Here is an 11,680-nt window from a genome sequence, read left to right as displayed (position 1 = left end):
AAAATATAGTAAAGTGAAAACTAATTTAATTCGTCTCATCGCAATGATTATTATTATCAGTTTTTATATAATTTTTGGTTATACATCATAAGAGATATTAAAATTTCAATATATATCTTGACAAACGTTTTCAAATAAAATTGAACAAAGCCATTAAAAATAGACTTTAGAATACACTATAATGAGTCGAGTTGAGTCAAATGGAGTCGAATTATCTTCGATTTCAACCAATAGGGCCAACTTTGTAGTCTACAATCTACATAAATCCTTACACCCCCAACCGTTATTCAGGGAGCCGTTGCAATCTCCCTCATTTTTTCTTCCTTTTTCGTCATCTTTCTCAAGTCTCAATTGTTCTTTCTTTTTCATCCTTTTTTTCCAAACTGAAAACTGCCTAATAAAATCCAATTTTTCCCCAAAAATAAAACCTACCCATTTAAATTCCCATTTTTCTCACTTACAAAAAAGTTAAAAACCCTTAAAAAAGGATTTTTTTTTCCTTCCTTTTTTTGGTTTTCTTCAATGGAATCCAGTGTAACGGCACCCCACCTCAGTGTGCGTCAAGTTCTTGATTTCATTCAATCAGATGACTTAGATTTGAAGATCAAAGCTGCCCAAGAGATCAGACGGCTCACAAAGACTTCTAAACGTTGTCGTCGTCAGCTTTCCTCTGCTATTCCTCAGCTCGTTTCTATGCTCAGAAATGACTCACTTGTTTCTACTGAATCTTCTCTTCTTGCCCTTCTTAATCTTGCTGTAAAAGATGAAAAGTGAGTTTCTTTGATTGTTTTATTCTTTTTTTTTTATTAAATTTGATTTGGGTTTTGTCTTAATTTGTTAAAGAATGTGTTTTTAGGGTTATTAATTGGGATTTTATCCTAAATCGTGAAAGAATACGTAATTATATGTTGTTTGGTATAGTTTTTTTGGTTGTTTGAAATAATTCTTTTTTCGGACTTTATCATTGATTAAAGTGGGAAGATTGGATTTTAATTTATGACTAAAGTGGGATGATTTCATTGGGTTTTTTGTTTCTTAAATGTAAAAGATTGTTTATTTTTAGGGTTTTTCATTGGGGTTTTATCTCAAATTGTGAAGATTGTGTATTTTCATGGATTTTGATTCGGGTTTTGTCTTAATTTGTTAAAGATTGTGTTTTTTAAGGGTTTTTGATTGGGGCTTTGTCTTAATTCATGGTTAGTGGTTGTTAATTTGATATTTTTGGTGGTTTGAAATAATTATTGTTTTTTGGGCTGTTTTTTTTTAATTATCATATTAAAGTGAGATGATATATGGATTTTTAATTAACTTTTGCAAGTGGAATTCAGTGATATTGCTTTTATAATTTGGGATATCTCTAAATGCCTTGTGGATACTTTGCCTAAGGTTGTTCTAAATTTGGGTTTTTTTTATTGATTAATGAACTTTTCCGGGTAATTAAGCCTTTTAATTTGACTTCAATCATTTTATAATTGAGTTTCACTTTAGTAATTACAATTAGAAGTTTTTGTAGTTTTAAAGAATTTCTTATTGATATAAATTGTAATCAAAAAAATATATGTGAATAGTAACATCTTTGATTTAGGGATAAATTTGAATAGAAATTTAGAATATTCCAAGTCATTGAATTTCTTGGTGTATGTCATTTTAGTCTTAAATTATTCTTAGGAATCGAATCAAGTGGATTTTTTGTTGATAAGTATGTAATTTGATCAGAGAATCAGAAACTACTATTAAGGTGGAAAAATATTCCCCTATCTTTGTTTGAGGCTACTTATTGTTTTAGCTATGGCCTATAGCAAGTTTGTGATTGAAAGATTACGGGTTTGAGTATTGGAAGCAACCTCTTGCGGAGGCGAATAGTCCTTTTTTCTTTTGTGTGATGTAAAAAATCGATTATGTAGTTCGGATTTTGGAAGATTACAATGTTTAGTTGGGCTCTTCATTTTAACTGAAACTTGTGAAAAGTCAGTGTCATGTTTGCTAATTTTCTCGCGATTCGTAAAAAAACTTGTTATGGTCGGTTTTAGCTGGTTTTGGGTAATTTTGAGTGAATTGTGATTTTTAATAGCGAATTAACTAGCGGATTATGTAGCAGTGTCACTTGGATTTCTGATCTAATGTTAGATTTTTAAAGAGATTGAAAGTCATATTTGTGGAATTCTTACTTTTCTTGAACGTCAAAGCTTGGCCCTCATAGAATTCAACTTACAGCTCATGCAGTTATCATAACACGAAATATCGGCCAAAAGCATGCCATATCCCTTGAAACAACACAAAACACGACTTTTTCACTCCTTTACAAATTACAACATTAGAAATATCAATTTTTTTTTTGAAATATTTACAACACGGGCGATACAATGCAATGCAGTCTTATTTTTGCACAATGTCATTGATTAATCAAAATTATTGGATACTATTGCTTCTAAGTTAGCCACTTTTTTTAGCAGCATATTTTGACCTAGTAAAGTATACACCAAGTGGTCACGCACTGAAATCATGTCTAGCTTTGTTCTTGATGTGTTTTCTTGTGCATTTCTAGTCAGCTTAATGTTACATGTATCTGCACTTCATTTTTTAGCTGATTGATTGAAGCTTTTCACGTTTCGCTTCGTAGGAACAAGATAAGCATTGTAGCAGCTGGTGCCTTGGATCCCATAATCAGTTTTCTCCGATCAAAGAACACGAGCCTTCAAGAATATGCCACTGCCTCGTTGCTAACACTCTCGGCATCTTCACTAAACAAGCCAACTATTACCTCTTTTGGGGCGATCCCTCTTCTAGTTGATATTCTAGAACGAGGCATGCCTCAAGCCAAAATCGATTCTGTCATGGCACTTTACAACCTCTCCACCCACTCGAACAACATTACGCTGATCCTCAAGACAAACCCCGTTCCGCTCATTGTTGACTTGCTCAAAACGTGCAAGAAATCTTCAAAAACAGCTGAAAAATGCACCGCCCTTTTAGAATCACTTATGAACTTCGACGAGGGTAGGAAAGCTTTAGTGTCGAAAAAAGGGGGTGTACTTGCTGTGGTGGAGGTTCTCGAGAGTGGATCCCTACAAAGTCGAGAACATGCTGTTGGGTTACTGTTAACAATGTGTGAGATCAATCGGGGCAAGTATCGAGACCCAATACTTAAAGAAGGTGTTATACCAGGTTTACTCGAGCTTACAGTTCAAGGAACTTCAAAGTCACAAAATAAAGCTCATACGTTGCTTAGGCTACTAAGAAATTCTCCTTACCCAAGGTCGGAATTGCAACCCGACACTTTGCAGAATATCGTATGCAACCTTATCTCACAAATAGATAACGAAGAACAATCGGGGAAAGCTAAGAAAATGCTAGCCGAGATGGTTCAAGTGAGTATGGAGCAAAGCTTACGACATTTGCAGCAAAGGGCTCTGGTATGCACCCCATCCGACCTTCCTATTACCAATTGTGCCTCTCAAGTTCCTTCCAAGTGATGATCATATGTTAATATAATTTGACCCGAAACTCGGCGAATAAGATATTTCTGCTAGTGTGCATACAATGAGATATGCCATGCCAGTCCAGACCATTGTGAATGGTATCAGGTGACTGGTGGGGAATAAAAATAGGATAAAAATTCTCTAGTTTGTAAAGAAAACTGTATTAAATCTTGCAAAAAACTAAATTTTAATGAAGATACTTGCTTAGTTCCACATTTACGTAGTGTAGATTTGCTGAAAATTGAAAATGAGGGATCGTTAGCAATGTAGATATTGAAACTTGACCTTGACTTGACGCGAAGAGAATCATGAACATGATGCGAACTAATCTGAGCCGAACCCTCATGAAGCTACTCAACAACCTATTATAGCGTGCAATTTACCGACAAATCCTACTTGTGGACACGACACAAACTAACTTGAGCCAACGCTCATGAACATAACGTGTGCTCGAATGTACTCAATCTGCTTGTTATTATGTGCATATATCAACCAACCAAGCACAACCGATGCATTTATCTTGAGCACTGAAATGCCTACAGTTCGCACAGACGATTTGTTATCATTGATTGGATGAGGGGCGGTGATCCAGGCCACTGAATGACCATTCAACTCGTCTTGTATGAGACCATTTCACCATGAGACAGACACATATAATTAGCTAATTTTCGTAATGATCACTTTAAAATTGTAAGTAATCTCTTTAACACACTAAATGTACATGAGTCAGCCCAATAAAGATGATTTCACTATGAGACTGTCTTATTTAAGATTTTGGGTTACTTCTATTATGTCCGCGAGGAAAAAAAGTTAGTACTTGGTGCAGATTTTTGGGAAGAAACACACAAAAACCCCACTCAAGAAAAGTGGGGCACAAATTTGACTATGTGTACAAACATAATATTATGATTCATGATTTTCATGATTTCTGTTATAAAGGATTATGATAAAACTACCTTAAGATTCTAGGGAAATGCCTATATTCTTCCATCTTTTTCTCTTCAATTATTTTTGTACTCCTTTAGTTGCTTATTTTTTTCTTTTTATTTTTTCCTTTTGAATGGAAGAACATGGCTTGTGTCATGGATATAGTAAGTGAAAACTTTCATTTTCCAATAAAATTTTTGGTTACTATGAAATAAAAACATGTCAATAAAGCAGCTTTAAAAAAAATAATATAAAAGAAATCTTTTTTTTGGTGCGAGTTAATATACGAAATAAGTTGATCATTAAATCATTGCCGAGCTTTTGAGTATTTAATTTTTTACATTGAACTCTATAAGCCTCAATTTTGATTGGTTTAATATCCGTGTCTTAAGATTACACTTTTTCTTTTGTCCACTAAGATTATCTATCATAATTTAGGCAATTCTTATGATATATAGAAATTTAATAATACATAATCATGAAAAACAAATTTTAATTTTTACTCTTCTATTCCTTTTGGATGGTAACAAAGAGAAAATTAATAGTTTTTTTTGAGGAATTGAAAATATTTTGTAATAAATAAAAATCAGAAAGAATGAATCATATAAATAAAATTTAAAAAGAGTTAAAATGTATAGATGAGATTAAAAGAAAATGAAAGAGAATGACTCGGACCCCAACAATGGTAGAACTATAGTAACAAGATGAGTAGAAAAACAGAGTATAAACAATAGACACAACAACAATCAACACAATGTGCTTATGAGGTATCTAATGATACCTCTCCTTCAAAAGATGATTCCTTTTATTAATATATTCAACAATACGCTAATGACAAACCAAACATACTTGAGAACAAGCTCTCAAGATAGTAAATTCATTCAACAATAGAAAGTCACCCATAAACTAATACAATGAAGAAGAAAGTTCTTTGGGTGTTCTAACCCTAACTCTCTATAGTGTATTAGCATCCCTCACATAACTCTAATGAAGTTCTAAGGACCCTTATATAGCCTTAAAAATAATTAGAGGACCCTAGGACCAAAACCTTAAAAGGCCCACAAAACTGAGGACTTAAACAGAAACCTAATGTTTTCCCCCACTGATGCTCGCTCGACTCGAGCAGCATTGCTCGACAAGTCGAGCACACTCATAGAAGCTGCTGGTTTCCTCCATTTGAACCGCTCGATCGAGCCACAACAGCTTGACCGGTCGAGCGGCCTTTGATCAATGCTACTGTCTTGATTTGGTCATGTTCCTTGATCATGCAGCATTCTCCTCGACCCATGCCACGATCAAGACATTCCATCCCTTGCACCATACTCATGTTCTTTGTTGTACTTTCATCACGGCACCCCGAAGACCCTCCACATGAGGGTGGTTTGACGCCTGTTCTAACAAAAATAATGAGTCATTGTCTAAAAAATAAAAATAATACAAAGAGACAACTCAAAATAAAAAATCATGTTAAATAATACATTCATCTAAAAAATATATTATGATCATATACCAACATAATGCCTACGTAACAACAATGTATATCTAACACGTCATTGCTTTTGTAGGGACGACATCTCCCACCCTTTTCCATTAGGAATTGAATAGTGGGACCATGTTAGACAAGTACCTGAAAAGCCAAATATATATGAAGTATACTCTTAAATCCTAATAAGATCCTAATCTACTTGGATGTCCACTTTCTAGTTTTTATTAGGGAAGGTGTTCGGTGTTACTTATTATGCTTACCTAAATTGAAAGCAACAATGCATGTTTTCAAGTGTGGTTTAATCTTACTATTACTAGTTCAATGTTAAGTGACACCACTTGAAAAATTTTGTTATTACTATTATTAGTTTAATATTTTAATTTATATGTTATTATCAGCTAAGTATCACAATAGCTAAATGAATGGTACGAGATGATATTTAACATTTTCATTATAACAGTTCACAACATATTCTGTATTAGCACAAACTATTTGCTGGAAGATAAGAGAGCAATAAAATTAATTTTGTTATAATACTATTTTTTAGTTAGTTTATTAATATATCTTTTCCTTATCTATAGGAAAATACATAAGACTTCCATATTTTTGTTAGTTTAGTAAATATATATTTTCTTAATTAACTAGTACTTTCTATTATAAATGGAGATCTAATGTTGATCAAATAAAGAAAAACATAAGATATAAAATAAAATAAACTCGTTTAATCCTATCTAGATTGATTGAAAAATATCATTAGAATATGAAAATTGACAATATTTTATTCATATATTACTTTGACCTTTTGAGTTTGATTCCTTTGAGTATTTTTTGTGAGAATTTTTATAATATTAATTTAAGGTAAATTCTAATAAACTAAGGGAATAGTTAATCTAATGAGAATGAGATATCTATTCAATAGCTAACAACTACAAGGGAAGAGAATTAGACTTTTTGAGATAATTTAGTATAATTCTCATGTTTAGTTAAGGGAAATGAGTATGAGACCTATAAAATTGTCTTTAAAGACCACTAATTTTTATCTGAGAGGATATGATGAGACTTTGGATGTTAAGATTTAAAATTAGAGATAATATGTTACTTTATTTTCTAATTAAAGGTTAAATTTGTTTTTAGTATCAAAGTACCAACTAAAAATTCCATTTTTATGCCAAATAAAGGATTTAGATTATTTTATTAAATTTTCACCTTTAATTCCCAAAAGTCTCGCAATTTTCATTCTTACTTGCTAATTAGTGTTTTACTCCCTACTATCACTCCATCATTTTCTATTACTCTTATTATTTTTGGTAAAGAAAAAAAATTATATTTAGAGGATAAAACAATTAAATTTCATTATCTTTATTTTTTTTATTATGATTATGATATTTCAATATCATTTCTTTCCTAAAAGAGAATTTATTTGATATCCTTTTTCTCATCTTTATTATACCCTAGGGCCTAGGCTTTTTTAATCATCATTAATACTTATTTTCACCTTAATAATTTTTTTATTACTTTTCTGAATTTTCATTGTTATCAAGATAAATATATATATTATTATAGATATTAGCCAAAATTTTATTGAAAAATGGGTACAAAAACAGATGAAATTGAAGAACAAGAATTGAAAATTGAAGAAGGCAATGGTATTGTTTCATCAAAATTTGGATCTTTTTGCTCTTCTCCATCCGTGGTTTGTCTAGCACAAAAGGTTAGTCAATTACAAAATAATAAATCTTCATATTCTTCGCGTTATTTGGATGAAATTCTAAAATTATTTGATATGCAAATAAATTCATTTAGCGATTTAAATATGATCATGAATTTCTTTAAATTTTATAATTTTTTTATTTGTTTTATTTTAGTGATATTAGAGTGGAAAAAGTATGGTGAGATTTATCATTTAAATAGATAAATGAAGTAACAATCCATGGATCAACAAATATAATAGTTTAGAAGTATTTTAATCTAAAAATGTATTTTCAATTTATATTCAATTCGGTCAGAGAGTTATATATTTTCTTGATTTTAAATTATAAGATATAAATATGAAAAAATAACTCTTTGTATTATGTGAATTCCTTATGCATTTAAAATTGTAGATATTATATATTTTTGTGAAGGATAAAATTATATACATCAAAAATCTAATGACATATCCCACCTAGGTGGTACACATAATGAAATTATACCTAAAAAATGTATTAAGTGTTTAGTGTGTTTCCTAAAAACAACACCGGATTATTCATCATACTTCCATCGGTACTAATTAAATACAGCACATGTACAATTTATGTTATTTATCGCTAAATTTTGTCTCAAATTTTCATTGTTCGAACTTCTTATAATTTTTACTTGTACATATATTGTTGAGCAACAGCGAAAGCAAAAATTGATGACTATAATAAAACAATAAAGAAATTTAAACAAAATAATAATAAAATGACACAAGAGATTCAAAGTGGTTCACTATCAATGTGATAGCTATGTCCATCGGCACCGAGATCAAATAATTTCACTATGATCGCAAAGAATTTACAAGATGAATTACAATCATGCTTACAAATAATAATGACTCTCTTGTGATCTCTACCAATTTGTGAATCATGAAATTCTAGCACTAATAGGAGGAGATATATATACTAAAACCTAACTAAAAGATACTTGTGCTCTAAGAAACTCAAATAACCGTCAAAAACCCACGTGAAAATAAGATAAAACGCATAACCGTAAAAAAACGACGAGTCGTCTCCAGTGAGCAACGACTCGTTGCAACAAGCGACGAGTCGTCGTCTCCAAAATGTCACGACTCGTGGCAAAGTTTCTGACCCAAAAATGCGTTTTCAGTGAGAAAGCAACGAGTAGAGAAAGCCACGACTCGTTCCTTTCTCTACTTTAGAAGCGACGAGTCGTCGCCTAGCCTCCGAACCACATCTTCACTCTTTCTTCTTAACTTTATCTTCAATCATGATCAAGACTCGATTTGGGTCACCAATCAACTTAAATAATGATATTAATCTTTTAAAAATTAAATGTGACATATATCCTAGTGTTGCATTTGAATAGGACTGGAGGAAGTATTAAGGATTTGTTTCGCGGTATGAGAATACATGTCATTTGTTGGAGTAATTGTTAGCTATATATGTAGTTGTTGGCAGTGAATTACATGGGAGATTCTGAGCATGTTTAACATGTTCAATCGTATAGGGCTCTAAAAAATTGAGGGCCTTAATGTCAAATTACGTCGTATATATTTGTTGTTGAAAGATATAAAATTATTCGAAAAATATTATAATTTTTGAAATTGCATAGGGTCTTCAACAACTTTTTTAATTTTTACTCCGCCTCCTGGTGAATCATTATTTATAATTTTTATGGTAATCTCTATTATAATTTTTCTTTAAAATTAATAATTTGACCTACTCCATCCTCTTTACTCTGTTAGTCCTATTTTTTTTATAGGTCACCCTAATTGTTTTATTTACAATTTGGGTTAGATGATTCTACTTACTTACCATTTAATTTATAATCATTTCTTTCTTGTTGAGCTAGTGTCTTTTTTGCCAAATTAGCAAAAATATCTCATTTCTCTCCCTTACCTAAGTGGTCCCAACTAATATTTCAAAATTGGTAAAAAGTCAAATCATACTAATAGAGTTAATATAAAAGAGTACGATTTACTTATGTTATATAATCCTCACGTATCTTATATGTTGATATGAGTGGTGCAGTTAGTAGCTGAGGTGATTGGTACATTCTTTGTGATATTTGCTGGATGTGGCTCAGTGGTGGTGAACAATTTGTACAATGAAACAGTCACATTTCCTGGAATATGTGTTACTTGGGGTCTTATTGTCATGGTCATGGTTTACTCTGTTGGCCATATTTCTGGTGCCCATTTCAATCCTGCTGTTACTATTGCATTTGCTATTTATCGCCACTTTTCCTACAAAGAGGTTATTCATTTCTCGGATCATCTTTATTTTTTCGATTTTAATTTATTTAGTTTGTCAAGAAATCAACTCAATAAAAAATTTAAGCTTATGGTTGAAGGCTCGAGATATGTTATATACTCTTACAGGCCCCTCACATGCCTTCGGGCTAGAATTGTGGATGCAGCACAAACCCCTCATGTTGGCTCTGATAACATGTTAAGGAACCAACTCAACCAAATGCTTAAGCTTATGGTTCAAGGCCCAGAATATATTATATACTCTAACACGTCCCCTCACACGAAAGCCCTTCGGGCTAGAATTTTAAATGCAGCACAGACTCTCCTCTAGCGCTCAATATTTCATTTTAAATGAGGGGTAGTTGAGATTCGAATTCGTAACCTCTTGTCATGCCAGTTTTGATATCATATTAATGAACCAACTCAACCAAAAGCTTAAACTTATAGTTGAAGGCCAGGATATGTTATGTACTCGAAGATAGTTAGATGATTAATAACAATAACAATAACGCTAACGATACAGGTACCGCTTTACATGATTGCACAATTACTGGGATCAACCTTGGCTAGTGCAACATTAGCAGTCATGTTCGACGTTACACCACAGGCATACTTTGGGACTGTTCCTTCAGGAACAGATGCACAATCATTTGCAATGGAAATAATCATCTCTTTCTTGTTGATGTTTGTCATATCTGGTGTTGCGACAGATAGTAGAGCTGTAAGTGTGATGAATCAGTCGAAAACAACATTTTCGGTTTGATTTAGGTCGACTTCATGAATGTTTGATCTGATTTGTGAAATTTTTGGTGTTTGTAGATTGGAGAATTGGCTGGAATTGCAGTTGGAATGACTATAATGCTACTTGTTTTTGTTGCTGGGTAAGTTTTTGTGTTTCCATACCCAATTATATGTTGGTTGGAGATGTGTCCATTCGGGTCATCGAGTCGATTTTGGGTCAGATGTTTCAAGTTGGTTTAAATTGGATCTTGTGTTTATATTGGTTTTTACATAATTGTTAATCCATTATTGATGTCGAGTCAAATGGGGTTCGGTCACAAAGTCGGATAAATGTCTAATAATTGAATCTGTTTTTAAACTTTTAGTTGGTTGCTATTATTTGCAATCACAGTTTTTGTTTTCGTATAAAATATTCGATCTATAATGGGTAACTTTTAAAATTATCAATTTTTCGAAATCGAGCAATTGCATAACTATGTATGTTGCAGGCCGATTTCAGGGGCATCAATGAACCCAGCAAGAAGCCTTGGACCTGCACTTGTGAAGCATAACTTCAAAGGAATTTGGGTATACATTATAGGACCCCCAATTGGGACTATTACGGGAGGATTTGCTTACAATCTTATTAGGTTTACTGATAAACCTCTTAGAGAATTAACTAAAAGTTCGTCTTTTCTCAGAAGCATGACCAGAAGATAAAAACTTTTTTTCTTTTTTCTCCTATTTTTTTTTTAGCTATTTAGATGAGGAATTATTGTGAAATTATATTTATTTTTGTAACACATTTGCTTTTGGCTATAATAATTCCTATTAGAAAGCTATTTAAAAGTTTGTATGGGTATGTTATATTATAGTTATAATTTATATAATCATTATAAGAGTAGTTAGCATTGAAACGGTAGAAATTTTTATCTTTAATTTAATAATGTTTTGAATAAAATCTTGTTCCTAAAAGTATTTTTTAAATAGAAGTTTACAAACACAGATATGTACAATATATTTTATAAATCGCTTAATTTTGTTTAATTTGTTAGTTTTTAATTGCTACACTAATACTGTTGTACATTTTGTTAATATTTGGTCAAAAGTAGTCCA

At 31.8% G+C, this 11,680-nt stretch overlaps 2 protein-coding genes across 2 annotated transcripts; both read left to right on the top strand.

Annotated features, from left to right (window-relative positions):
• Positions 1–280: 280 nt before the first annotated feature.
• LOC130804426 (U-box domain-containing protein 2-like) lies at positions 281–3,694 on the top strand. Its single transcript, XM_057668854.1, has 2 exons — positions 281–770; positions 2,621–3,694. The coding sequence occupies exons 1-2, from the start codon at positions 523–525 to the stop codon at positions 3,471–3,473; spliced, it is 1,101 nt and encodes a 366-aa protein (XP_057524837.1). The 5' UTR covers positions 281–522; the 3' UTR covers positions 3,474–3,694.
• A 3,786-nt stretch (positions 3,695–7,480) lies between these two features.
• Positions 7,481–11,572, top strand: LOC130804173 (probable aquaporin NIP-type). The gene is made up of 5 exons (XM_057668524.1): positions 7,481–7,603; positions 9,624–9,848; positions 10,368–10,565; positions 10,664–10,725; positions 11,074–11,572. Exons 1-5 carry the CDS (start codon positions 7,481–7,483, stop codon positions 11,282–11,284), a joined length of 819 nt encoding a protein of 272 aa, XP_057524507.1. The 3' UTR covers positions 11,285–11,572.
• Positions 11,573–11,680: the final 108 nt, after the last annotated feature.

Source organism: Amaranthus tricolor, chromosome 17 (genome assembly GCF_026212465.1).
Source record: "Amaranthus tricolor cultivar Red isolate AtriRed21 chromosome 17, ASM2621246v1, whole genome shotgun sequence".
In the NCBI taxonomy this organism is placed as follows: Eukaryota; Viridiplantae; Streptophyta; class Magnoliopsida; order Caryophyllales; family Amaranthaceae; genus Amaranthus; species Amaranthus tricolor.
Note: the sequence above shows the minus strand (reverse complement) of the source record. Positions and strands in the feature narration are given on the sequence as shown.

Bases quoted from the DNA above. Each gene is read 5' to 3' on its own strand.
- LOC130804426 (XM_057668854.1), top strand. From the start codon at position 523: ATGGAATCCAGTGTAACGGCACCCCACCTCAGTGTGCGTCAAGTTCTT. The intron at 771-2,620 runs GTGAGTTTCTTT...TTCGCTTCGTAG, and splicing joins CTTGCTGTAAAAGATGAAAA to GAACAAGATAAGCATTGTAG.
- LOC130804173 (XM_057668524.1), top strand. From the start codon at position 7,481: ATGGGTACAAAAACAGATGAAATTGAAGAACAAGAATTGAAAATTGAA. The intron at 9,849-10,367 runs GTTATTCATTTC...CTAACGATACAG, and splicing joins GCCACTTTTCCTACAAAGAG to GTACCGCTTTACATGATTGC. The intron at 10,566-10,663 runs GTAAGTGTGATG...TGGTGTTTGTAG, and splicing joins TTGCGACAGATAGTAGAGCT to ATTGGAGAATTGGCTGGAAT.